Source organism: Ziziphus jujuba, chromosome 9, assembly GCF_031755915.1.
Source record: "Ziziphus jujuba cultivar Dongzao chromosome 9, ASM3175591v1".
Lineage (NCBI taxonomy): Eukaryota > Viridiplantae > Streptophyta > Magnoliopsida > Rosales > Rhamnaceae > Ziziphus > Ziziphus jujuba.
In genome coordinates, this window is record NC_083387.1 from 4,101,393 (window position 1) to 4,113,810 (window position 12,418).

At 33.4% G+C, this 12,418-nt stretch overlaps 2 protein-coding genes across 7 annotated transcripts; one reads left to right on the forward strand and one right to left on the reverse strand.

Moving 5' to 3' along the window:
- The first annotated feature begins 1,480 nt into the window (after nt 1-1,480).
- On the forward strand, nt 1,481-7,151 carry LOC107425919 (peptidyl-prolyl cis-trans isomerase CYP63). Of its 6 annotated transcripts, XM_048480331.2 has the most exons (15): nt 1,487-1,640; nt 2,162-2,235; nt 2,393-2,476; nt 2,569-2,623; nt 3,375-3,463; nt 3,706-3,730; nt 3,840-3,878; nt 3,955-4,072; nt 4,452-4,612; nt 4,698-5,064; nt 5,145-5,290; nt 5,455-5,644; nt 5,771-6,079; nt 6,152-6,232; nt 6,549-7,151. In XM_048480331.2, the coding sequence occupies exons 3-15, from the start codon at nt 2,399-2,401 to the stop codon at nt 6,916-6,918; spliced, it is 2,028 nt and encodes a 675-aa protein (XP_048336288.2). In that variant the 5' UTR covers nt 1,487-1,640; nt 2,162-2,235; nt 2,393-2,398; the 3' UTR covers nt 6,919-7,151. The 6 variants fall into 6 exon arrangements, with proteins under 6 accessions (XP_015891465.3, XP_015891464.3, XP_060676264.1 ...); XM_016035979.4 differs by lacking the exon at nt 2,162-2,235 and having other exon boundaries at nt 1,481-1,640; nt 2,390-2,476; XM_016035978.4 differs by lacking the exon at nt 2,162-2,235 and having other exon boundaries at nt 1,482-1,640.
- Nucleotides 7,152-7,277: 126 nt separating this feature from the next.
- LOC107425921 (2-methyl-6-phytyl-1,4-hydroquinone methyltransferase, chloroplastic) lies at nt 7,278-10,093 on the reverse strand. The gene is made up of 4 exons (XM_048480335.2): nt 9,946-10,093; nt 9,195-9,797; nt 8,373-8,679; nt 7,278-7,613 (listed from the first exon to the last, which is right to left on the reverse strand). The coding sequence occupies exons 2-4, from the start codon at nt 9,758-9,760 to the stop codon at nt 7,458-7,460; spliced, it is 1,029 nt and encodes a 342-aa protein (XP_048336292.2). The 5' UTR covers nt 9,761-9,797; nt 9,946-10,093; the 3' UTR covers nt 7,278-7,457.
- Between the last annotated feature and the right edge of the window lie 2,325 nt (nt 10,094-12,418).

Genomic DNA, 12,418 nt, shown 5'->3' on the forward strand with positions numbered 1-12,418 from the left:
TTCTGGATTTCAATATGGAAAAAACCTAATGAAAATTTTGCTCAAAATAAATGCTTCATTATAAATCCAAACATTTTAGTAACTTAAAGTATTAAGAACTAAATAAAATTATGTGAACTGAATAAGATCACAGCTGCAAAACAAACAAACAAAAAAAAAAAAAAAAGAAAATGGAGGCATAAACTGAAACCGAAATGAAAATTTTAGGTCCTCAATTGAAAAAACTAAAACTTGAGGCAGCCAATTAAAATTGGAGGCAAACTAAATGATTCAAAGGTAAGTGTTTAAACATGAAGTGCACATAGTGTACCATGAAAATAAATGTTGCAAGAAGAGTATTGCTCGCACACTTTATAATTATTCAAAATTAGACTGCACAGAGATGATTACCTTTATTATTTTGGTATTGGATCAAATGATTTGACGACTATACTATATTTATTCTTCTTATAAAATGAGATTTTAAAATTAAATCTAATGAAATTATTAGCTTTTATTTTTTTGGTATGTGATCTGTTGGCGTTCTATTTTAAATCAATTTTTGGACGCATACGTGGTCTAATAAACATTAATATATATTTTGCCTCATATAGGTAATACAACAATACCGACAATGAATATAATAACTATTCAAAGAAACAATATATATATATATATATATATATATATATATATATATATATGTATATATAAAAGGGTGTATTTTGGTTGGTGATCTAAAACAACATTTATAAAGATTAATTGACTTTAAAGTAATATTATATTACGATGATTTTAACAGAAGAATAATGTCTTTTGTATTGTTGTCAATAAATTGGCATTTCTTTTAGTTATCGGTAATTTTATTTTTTATTTGAAATAATTGACACAGTTAGTTCATGAACAACAAAATTGCAAAATGAAACAACCATATAAAATCTTTATAATTTGCAGTGCAGATAAAAAAAAAAAAAACTGCTATAAAGTAAACAAAAAATAGTTTAGTGATCAAGTGCTTTAAAAACTAAAGATTAAGGATAAGAGAGCCAAAAAAAAAAAAAAAAAAGAAAAAGGTTCAAGAATCAAAATGGTTTTATATAGTTAATAACGGGTCATTTACCTTTTTTATTTTTTAAAAATGATATATTATTCCTGTCATTACCATGGTCAGTTTTTTATTATTTTTCACATTAGTATTTTGGTTGAAATTAAAATTTGTAGAACGTTAATGTAGTCTTTTTATATGTTTTTCTTCCATTTTTTTTTTTTTGTTATAAAGTAAAAATTTTTAATTTATCAATTTTTTTAATGTCAAACAACACTTTTATTTCTTTATTTATTTTTACCATTTTCTAAAAAGGCCGTCGGTGTGTCTGTACTGCAAAAATACGTTTCACATTCTAGCAGATTTTATTTTTCCCCAAGCCAAGTCTTTACCTTGTAAGCACGTAACACCAAAAAATGGGCTAAAAAAATAAAATAAATAAAAGTAAAAAAATTTTATTATTTCAACAAATATAGGTAAAGATCCATATCGAACCAGAACTAAAGTCCCAGTGAGAGCTTTCATTCTCATTCTTGCGGATGCTCTTTTAGCCGCTGTCGTTTCACTTTCCGAGTTCCGATTCGAGTTCACTCACTCCGAGTCACGCTCAGCTAAGGTACTCCAATTTTTGTCTCAATACGACAATCAAATTCGGCATAATCATCCATTTGTAGAATCCAAAACCGTTTTCTATGATTTTAGACTTCTCAATATTTCGTCTATTCTATTTTACAGTTTTTATTTTTAGACATACTTTACTGGAATGTTTGCCGTAAATTCTTGAAGAGAAAAAAGTTTCTCTGCTGGAACTCAACTTGAACTATAAATCAGGGTTTAGGGTTTTGGAGGGATTGAATACAATGCGATTCTTAATCACATTAATGGCCAAATTTTAATTTAGTGCGGCATTTTTAATTGTTAGTTTCTTAAAGTTCGCAATTTTGTGGAAATGAAGGTTTTTCTGTGTCTGGCCGACGATGTGGATGTAGGGTTCATGGTTCAGGTGGTTTTACTGTCTTGAGGGTAGTTTTTTTCGATGTCAATTATCAATTCTATGAGGGTCACCTTGAGAATGATGTTTGGTCGTCTGTGGTTTGAATGGAATTTTAGTGCAAATACAATTTTCTGTGATTGTAGTGTTTATTTGAGGTGAGATTCAATGGCCTCAGGGCTGGACCTTGAACAATTGGTCTTCGTATGAAACCTCTGAAGTAAAATCCTTTGACCATCTGGACATTCTCTATGCCCTGATTTTTTTATTTTTTTCCTTCTGAGTTCTGATGGTTGAAAATCTAGTATTAAATATGCCATGTGCTTGTGCCTTTTTTCTTTTCTTTTCTTTTTTTTTTTTTGTCATTTTTGAAGCAGGGAAATATGGTTAAAAAGAAGAACCCTTTTGTATTCTTGGATGTATCAATTGATGGGGATCGCATGGAAAGAATCGTTATTGAGGTAATTGAAATGTAATGGTTTTTCATGTCCTTCGAGGCTTTTGCTGATAAAGTTTTGTAAATGCTGAAAATTTTCTTGTTTAATATCCACAGCTTTTTGCTGATGTTGTTCCAAAAACAGCAGAAAATTTCCGGGCACTCTGTACAGGTAGTTTCAAATTTTGGAATTATACTATTTGTTGGTAGTCTTTTGTTTATTTTACTTTTATTTTATTTTTTTATAAATATCAGAAGCAGTCAAATCTGATTATCTAGTTTCTATTGCTTGTTATCTTATTCTTGGCTTGAACTCTATGAAGACATCTTATGCCATTATTTTGTTATATTGCCTTCAATATCGAATTAAGTTATTTATGCATGAAAGAAATATGTAGAATATTGATAACTTCAGCATAAGTGAAATTTGTTAGGCACATTGCTTGACAATCTGTATATGTTATTTCAGAAAGAAGAAAAATGGTATACTAGGTATGTTTCAGGTTTGTTTGTTTATGTTCTCTTAAAAAAAAAAAAAAAGAGGTTTGTTTGCTTAAGAGAGGACTGCATAACTGATAAGATGATGTTTCCTTTTAAATTCTTAAGACATCATTTATGTTTTTGGATGTAAGTCTATGCTGATACCTAATTTCGAGTTAATTAAATGCTAGTGATGAATCTATGATTATGATTTTTGTTGTGTTTCTTGAAATAAAGAGGGGGGGGGGGGGGGGGGGGGGGGGGGGGGGGGGGGGGGGAAAGAGAGAGAGACAGAGAGATAAGAAGAAGAAGTAAAAGAATAGATGCTTACATTAACAATTGAATGATGTACACATTCAGGTGATATATGTGAAAGCAATGGTTTTTGGTTGCACAAGCATTGTGGTGGGACTTTGATGGTATTGTGCTGTCTTCTGCTGTAGGTGAGAAGGGCATTGGAAAGTATACTGGAAAACCCCTTCATTATAAAGGGTCACATTTTCATCGGATAATTAAAGGATTTATGGCTCAAGTATGTTCTTTCTTTTTGTCTCTTAGCATTGCATCATCCATTAATATATGCAGCAAATGCCCTCTGTGTGTTCATTAGTACAGTATGCTCACTCAAGTAAACAAAGACGCATACAACACTACTTGCCATAAAATATATACATCTGTTTGTGTGTATTACTTTTAAATGTAATTGATTTTAGAGAGTGAAATTATGGTTTTTTTTTTTTTTTTTTTTTTTTTTTAAATCTTTTGTCCTTACAGGGTGGTGATTTTTCAAATGGAAATGGTATGGGCTTTTCTCTTTCAGTTTTTTCCTTTTCACAAATGCAGATTCTATGCTTGACTTATATATTCATGCCCAGACTTGTAAGGAACAACCTTTGATTCGTTTTCAGGCACTGGTGGAGAAAGTATATATGGAGGAAAGTTTGCAGGTGAAGTTTCTCTATGTGAACACTTGATCAGTATGTCATTCGCTATTAGTATTCTAAGTTTTTGTGTCATTTGCAGATGAGAATTTCAAGTTGACACATGATGGACCTGGTCTTCTCTCAATGGCAAATAGTGGTCCAAACACAAACGGGTCCCAATTCTTCATAATTTTCAAGCGCCAACCTCACCTTGATGGGTACTTGCAATTTGCTTGCACTTGGGACTTCTTGTACCATTTTAATTTATATTCGTTGCCATGGAATTCTTGATGCTTGATTGGGCCAAAAGTGTGTTTTGTGTGTTGACTTGATGTGCATTGTTGACACCGATTACTAACAGCTTATGTTTCAGGGGTTGATGGTAAATCAATATGTAATGAGAGCTCTGTTTGTCTTTCTAATCTTATGTTCAAATCTTGGCAACGTGCCTGCATTGAGCTCTGTTATTGGATGGGTCTGCTTGTTGCTGGGAGTGTTAAGGGTGTTACATTTGTGGGTTTGATTTACATGGTTGGGTCTACTTCCTTACTTTTTTGGCTGATGGTAACTTAACATTACTAATTAACTGTATGGCAGGAAACATGTTGTTTTTGGGAAGGTTGTGAAGGGAATCAATGTAGTTCAGAAAATTGAAATGGTAGGAACAGCTGATGGGAAACCTTCTGGAACTGTGAAGATTGTAGATTGTGGTGATAATGCTGAGAGTAAAATTCATCATTCAGTTGAAAAAGATAAAGGTATTGAAGGGTTTTTATTCTGGTTCAGTTCTTACTTGCTTAAGGGAGCACATTCTAGACACAATATAATATGGTTCTGTTACAGGAAAAAAGAGAAAATCAGGGAAGATACCGTCCTCTGGGAATGTTTCTGATGAGGAAGTGAGAGGACGCAAGAAGTCCTTGAAGGAAAAAAGAAAGAAGAGAAGAAGAAGAAGATATTCTTCATCAGATTCATACAGCTCGAAAACTGAATCAGATTCCGATAATACAGATTCTGATTCTGATTCAGAATCAGATACAGCTTCTGATTCGGAAAAATCACGATCTGATTCAAGTTCTAGTGATGGAAGGCACAGAAAAAGGAAATCTAGTAAAAGAGATAAGAACCAGCATCGGAGGAAAAGAGGGGATAGACAAAGGGAGAGGAAGAGACGCCGACATGACAAACGATCAAGACGCAAGCCCAAAAGGTCTGGTTTACAATTATTAGTAGTGCGGTCATCCTTCTGTTTCCTAACATCCATGATGTTAATTTTCACCTTGTTTTCAGAAGATCGGATAGTTCAAGTGATACAGAAAGTGAGAGGTATATTGGGAGCAGAAGCAGTTCTGATGATGATAAAAATGATCACCGTACCTCCTCACGTAAGACCAATAACTTAAACGATGCTGAAAATAAACAACCTAGGAATCTTGGTATGCTATCTTTTTCCATTTTAGCAGTAAGGAACCCTGTTATGTGGTCATAGTTTTATGGTTGCTTTTTTTTTTTTTTTTTTTTTTGGGGATACAGATGGATGAATTTCGTAAACATTGACAATATGGTGGTTTAGAACTCATGGGTGATTTTTATGTTTCAGATATGAAAGAGTCCCCCCATGTACTAAGAGAAACTGTTCAAAAGAATGTTGAGATAAAGACTACGGAGAATAACTCATCCCAAGAGGAAGGTGAATTGTCTCCAAAGAATGAACGTTTAAACAATGGGCATGATACAGAACCTAAATCTGTTAATCTACATTCCCACTCAGATGACACAAATAGCTCCAGGTTGATACAGCTTTCTTACTCCACTTCTATTAGTGCATTTCTTTGCTAAATATTTGACTCCGTTGAACTGGAACATGCATAACTTTAATAGCACTGATAAAGCTCCTATACATATTTAATCCACAGGAGCCCAACTCCCAAAAGGTCAAGAAACAGGCCTAGGAGCATTCCCTGCATGAGTCCTAGAAGAATTTCTGGAGCTAGTCCATTGGGTGGTTTTGTTCACAAAGGCTCTGAACCTTCAGCCTCTGACCATGGGCGGGAATTGTCAAGGAGCACTTCTCCAAATGGGACTTCAAAGCGTGTTAGAAAAGGGCGGGGCTTTACTGAGCGCTATTCCTTTGCACGTCGCTACCGTACGCCTTCTCCAGAGCGTTCACCTCGTAGCTCCTACCATTATGGTGGAAGAAATATGTACAGAAGGAATAATGATAGGTAACTCCACGTGACTGAATTAAGTAGGGTGGCTTTGTTTTGGTATTTATATGTGTTTTCTGTACTATGAAGGTACTCAGGCTATAGACGTTACTCTGAGCGCTCACCATATAGACGTTACAAAAGCCCACCAAGAGGTGACAGCCCTTCCAGGTACTCTCTCTCTCTCTCTCTCTCTGTTTATAAGGTGAACTTTGTCAGAGTTTGTTTATGTTGTTGCACTTGTATCTTTGCTAGTTTCAAGAATCTGATAGTGTAGAAGAAAAGATTTATGCAATTGGAAGATGGAATAACTTTTGTTGGTTATCCTGTTCTTTATTTTAATTTTTGTGTACAGCATTGCTTTTTAATTGATTTGTTCTTTTCTAACTTACTTTTTTGGTCGCATATTTAGTTAACTATATTTCTGTTATTCTTTGCAATCATGAAGAAATATATATGGTACTAACCTACATTATCTATTATATAGATTTCAAAGGAGGAGAAGTCGAAGTAGAAGTGCTTCTCTTAGTCCAGGTCATTATCGTGGCCGTAACAAGGACCGTAGCCAGAGTCCTACACACAGTCCTAATCCACTAGATAAGCGACCTCTTGTAAGTGACAGGCTAAAGTCCCGTCTTGGTCCCCGAATTGAGCATCAGCGCTCACCAGATAGAGGTAGGATGAAATCCAGGTCCAGGTCTGGGAGTGAGGAGTCCTCCCGATCCAGATCAGTAGATGCCACACCACCAAAGAGTCGCAAAAGAACATCTATATCTAGAAGCAGGTCAAGATCCAGCTCCCTATCTGGACAAAGGGGGCTAGTTTCCTATGGAGATGCCAGTCCTGATACTAGGTAATTTGCACTGGCATCTTGGTCGTCGGAGAGAGGCATTCCCCCGTAGTGTGCAAATTGAAACTGTTAAAAGGCTTATCTGGTTCAGTTGTTTCATACTTAACACCGCAATGTAATTTGAATTGGATTTTCTGCTTTGGCTTTTTTGTGTTGACTTCGTTTTGAACTGATATATTGGAAAACTAGATAAGGTTACTGATAGACTTAAATACATGTATCACTGGTTAGTTTGCTTAATACCTTTTGTGTGGCAATAGATTGTTCGTTGGTTGTGCATGTGAAAAAGAGAAAATAAATAGAGATAGCAAAATGTATGATATAGGCATTTGCACGCAGCAGATTGGTTACCAGGACAGTCTCCAATGAATGCAACATCAGACGTGCATTTGAAAAGGAGTAAGTTAACATACAAAAGCACATGGAATGGCTTATCATTGTTGAGTGAAATATCTTAAGGATATTAAACAGGACTTGAGGCATGTTAGCATATCCTACAAACAGCAAAGACCTCTCTCTCTCTCTCTCTCTCTCTCTCTCTCTCTCTCAGATTGGTTGGCCTTTGGGTACAATTTTATCTTTGATCCACATATAGATAGGCACTAGTACGAAGTAAGCCCCAGCCAAGGCACCCAAAATCAAGCGTGATAGGAACACTAACGGATGTACTGGCTTTGAAACATCCTCTTGCTTCGGACCAAGCTGCATTATGTGTCATACATAACTTCATTAATACTAAGAATAAACATATAAATAATACAAAAATAATACAAAATAAAATGAAACAAATTGTATAATCACCAAGTAACAACCAGTTTCAATGATAATTTAAGTTGACAAAATAATATCCTACAATGTAGACACATTATAATATCTCATTTTGATATAATTCAGCAGGATAGAAAGAAAAAATCAGAACTTCACTCCACTTTCTAAAATAAATAATACCCATTACCAGTCCTAAAGGTGTCATAAACTTCTCCACCAGTACTAAAGGTGTCGATAAGATCCAATTCAACAATGCAAGCCAACCATTTCAGATTAAGCCATAAACTTCTCCATCTATAGCATTTGAATCCCACTGCTCTCAATTATTACTTTGCTTCATGACTTCTAAGTTTTGCGAGTACAAGGCCCACACATAAAGGAGCCACCACAACATATTTTATGATTTTTGACATGCAAATTATTCAAAAGTACAAATAGAATAAAACGAAAAAAATGCACTGAAGATAAAGCAGGACAAAATTATCATACAGCAGAAATTGAACTAATCAAAGCATATCATGAAATAGCAGGATAGACAGTATAAACCTCTCTGTGTTTTCCAACATTGTCATTGACTGTATGCACAAATCTCCAACAATTCACAACATGTTTTATAAGATGCATCTCTGGCAAGTGGGAAATGAAATAGAAGAAAACATTGTAAGGAGTACTAAAAGTATAGAAGCAAGTTACCTGCAAAGGAGAATCCCCAGATGCTGGTTTGACACCTGTTACAGAACATCCCATGATCAACCCATGCCTGCGAACCCCACGATACCATTTTGGGCCAATCCTTTTCAGTTGTACATCCTTAAAACCTGCCTTTTGGAACCATTCTATGTACTCTTCCTCCTTTGGAAAGAGCATCCATACATCAGCAAAGAAGCGAGATAACCAGAATGTTGGATAAACAGGACCGATTATGCATGCTTTTCCTCCGAGTTTTAAGACCCTATATGCTTCCCTGATGCCACGCTGTGGGTCTGGCCAATACTCGATACTGAGAAAATGAAATTTTACAATTCCCATTAGGGGCAGAACGACAAAAGGTTAATCTCTCTTCCTCCCTGTCTTACTATATCAATAATGTAAACACAATTTGCAAATTTACAACATATTCGAGTTCACCCATAGAATCAAAGTATGCAGTCAAAGACTTCCCAGTATTCTTGCCCCTTTAAACTTGCTGTTTCTTCGAAAGGGATATTTGGGGGAACACAATTCTATTGTATGATTATTTAAATTTCATTCACATAACCAATTTCTTTAACAAACATTATGCAATGATTCTACAAACTCAATAACCAATCACATTCATTAAGTAAATTAACACAAAACCAGTACTTTTTATTCCCCCAATTAACAAATTCTTGCTTAAGCACATTCTTAGCAGCTCAATAAAATAACTAGACAACATCACTACATGTTAGAATTATGACACAATAATGAAAAATAATTTGGTTGATAAGAAAATGTTAGAGAAAAAATCATACTAAAAAAAATAAAGCAATGTACCTTCCAGCCGATACATATCGATCAGCATAATCAGTACGGAAAGGGAGTTCCTCCGCATCACCTTCAATTATCTTGCAATCCTTCAAAGGCTCCTTCTGCTTAGCCTTAGCAAGCTGATGAGGGGACTGGTCAAGAATGGTTACATTTTTGGCATCCACATGCTTAACTATACCCAAAGTGGTGAAACCAGTACCACCCCCAACATCCACAACAATCATGTTCCGATCACTGAGATCAGCAGGTTCGAGTGCATCATCCCTCATGTCCTCAGTCCAATGCCCTGGGTTTATAACATGGTCATACACAATCGAGAGGAACCTGTAGAACCAAAATGCCTCCTTTTTGTGCTGAATGAACCTCGGCTGAGAAGCCGGCCTAGAAGCTGAGAGACTGCACTTGGGCAAAGTAATTCTAGCACCAGACCTGGAAATTCTAGCATTGTAAAACAAACCCACCTTGGGAAAGTTCTTCCCATGAAAATCCGATCCAGAAAAACCTAACCCATTTGGTGTTATTCCTCTGAAACGAGTGAGGTTCTCAGCTCCATTGAGCATTGCAGAAGCCATAAATATGATTGAACAGAGAATACCCACAAAGTAAAATCTAGTAAATTTCAATTAAACAGTACAGTGATATAGAGAATACAGCGGAGAACCCACAAAAATCTACCAGCTACTTTAGTTATTATTGTTAATGCCCAGGGAATATCAAGTAGTTCGATGAATCGGCAAGATGGTGATTAGTCTCTTACCTCTCCGAATTTGGGGCAGCGAGAGTACCGCTAGTAGAGCAGGAAATGACGCTCACCGGTTCAGCGATTAAGCTCGATAAGAGAGAGCAAGAAAAAGGAACCACAGGCTATGGCCCCACATACATAAAAACAAAAAATCTCATGTGATTAATGTCACTCTTTTCTTTTTATTTTTATTGGTGTCGCTCACAAAAATTCTTGTGGTTGTATTTAAATGCAGGGATACGCAAGCAGTCCCCACTCATTAGAGAGCTATTTTTCTCTTATTTTCTATATTTCTATTTTTCAGGTTATGATTTGATATAATTAACCAAAAGAAGAAAAAGGTTATGATCTGATATGAGTTGTCCCATTTTTTTCTATATTCTTTTTGGGATCATTGGCCAATTTATTGGAGAGATATTTTTGATTTTGTCTTGTTTTCAAGTTCCTATTGGATATGATTTTGGCCCCTAAAAGTCGGTAAAAATTTAATTCTCTTTAGAAAGTAAATACAATTTTTTTTTTTTCATGTTTGGATAGTTATTAGAAAATAAACTTAACTTAGGTTTAATATACAAAATAGTTATTCTTTTAAAATTAGGAATAATATTTATAGGAATAGAAAATGAAAAAAAAAAAAATAATTTTTATTTATATATTTTGATTTAAAATTAAGGTTTAGTCTTTATAAACAAAATTTTTTTTTTCAAAAGTGTTAAAATTTGATAAAAATAAAATTTTATATTTATTTATATATTTTTACATATGTGATAATCAATTTAAATTTAAATATGATAAAAATATTTTAAAATTTATCCAAATTAAAACATAAAAATAAAAATTTTAAGATTTTAAAAAATAATTACTACGCCTTCAAATGGAGGAATATCTATTATAAGAGTGGGTTCGGTGCGGGTATGTTTGGTTTTATGGGTTTTTTAAAACCAAACTGACCAATTCGGTTTGGGTTGGATACGAAACCGAATCGAACCAACCACCACGTTCAACTCGAAATCGAACCAAATCAATAGTCATTGGTCAGTTTGGGTTAGTTAACGGTTTGGGCCTCATATTAGGACTCGGTCCAAATTCTTTTATTTATGCTATTTTGAAATAGAAATTGTATACATTGGACTCAAAATTGTATAAAGTTTTTTTAGGCCTTTTTAATTATCAATCTTCAATCATATTCATGCATTATATTTTGAATTAAATATCTTTTTCAAGCTATTATCTAAATAAAATAATATCTAAATTAAATAATTTTAACATACATTCACCTAGCAAAAATACTAAATAAACTAACCATTAACTACAATACAACATTAAACCATACAACTACAATACAAGTGAAATAATACAACGTAAAACCATACAACTACAATATAAGTCTACAACTATAACCTAATTATACAAATACATCATGCACCAACAAATAAATTCTATGACAAATTTAAAATCATTATTAATTATAAAATATAATACAACCCATATTTAAAATTTTAAATTTCAAAATGAACTTATCATTAAATAAACTAACAATCTATAAATATGAAAATTATTTCAAAAAATCTTCTTTTACACTCTTCCATCCCATTCTCACAATAAATAAAATAATAATTTTATTTTATAATTATATACTATATTTATATATAAAAGTAAAATAAAATGTTAGTTTAATTGATGATTGGTTTGTTACGGGTTGGGTTGGATAAAATTTAATCAAACCCGCAATCCGAACCGACAGTTTTGGTTTTTTTTAATATATTTAATCGAACCAAAAAGATTAATAAGTTAAAACCAATCTAAACCAAATCAAATATGTCGGTTTGGTCGATGTAATTCGGTTTTTGCCCATCCCTAATCTATTCTTATGGAATAACTATTGTCAAATTCAAAAATTTATCAAATATAAAAAAAAAAAACAAAAAAAAAACAAATCTTTGAAATAGAAATTATATTCCTATGTTTCAAACATGCAAACATGCCTTTAGGAAATCTATTTCACTTTTATAAAAACATAATTTTAAGAAATTTTGAAATTAGTTACATGATTTTTTTTTTTCTAGAAAGACAAATTTATCTTTAATTTGTAACACAAGTCTAATTTACTTATTTTTGAATTTTAATTTTTTATTATTAAACAAATATTAGGGGGGAAAAAAATTAAAATTTAAGAAAATATTCAAACGAACATTAAAAAGTTAGAGGTCGTCTCCATCTCTATTGGCCGTTGATATAAAAAGAGATATATTGGAGAATGCGCAACCTCGATGAAGCAAATTTTACCAAAAATAAAGAAATTACAAAACTGATGAAGCCAATCGTTGAATCTTGAACAAATGCCACGTACAGATGAGTCACTCAAATTCCATAAAGATTACGTGGTCACAAATAATAATTAACTATTATACTCATAATAATTGGCTCTAATTCTATAACTTCCTTTGGGAGCATCAACACCATTAGCCTAAAAAAATGTCCCACCTTC

Excerpts from the sequence above, each read along its gene's own strand:
- LOC107425919 (XM_016035979.4), top strand. The coding sequence starts at position 2,399 with ATGGTTAAAAAGAAGAACCCTTTTGTATTCTTGGATGTATCAATTGAT. Across the intron at positions 3,731-3,839 it reads TGATTTTTCAAATGGAAATG|GCACTGGTGGAGAAAGTATA; the intron begins GTATGGGCTTTT and ends ATTCGTTTTCAG. Across the intron at positions 6,080-6,151 it reads TACAGAAGGAATAATGATAG|GTACTCAGGCTATAGACGTT; the intron begins GTAACTCCACGT and ends TGTACTATGAAG.
- LOC107425921 (XM_048480335.2), bottom strand. The coding sequence starts at position 9,760 with ATGGCTTCTGCAATGCTCAATGGAGCTGAGAACCTCACTCGTTTCAGA. Across the intron at positions 8,680-9,194 it reads CGATATGTATCGGCTGGAAG|TATCGAGTATTGGCCAGACC; the intron begins GTACATTGCTTT and ends TCATTTTCTCAG. Across the intron at positions 7,614-8,372 it reads CTGGGGATTCTCCTTTGCAG|CTTGGTCCGAAGCAAGAGGA; the intron begins GTAACTTGCTTC and ends CACATAATGCAG.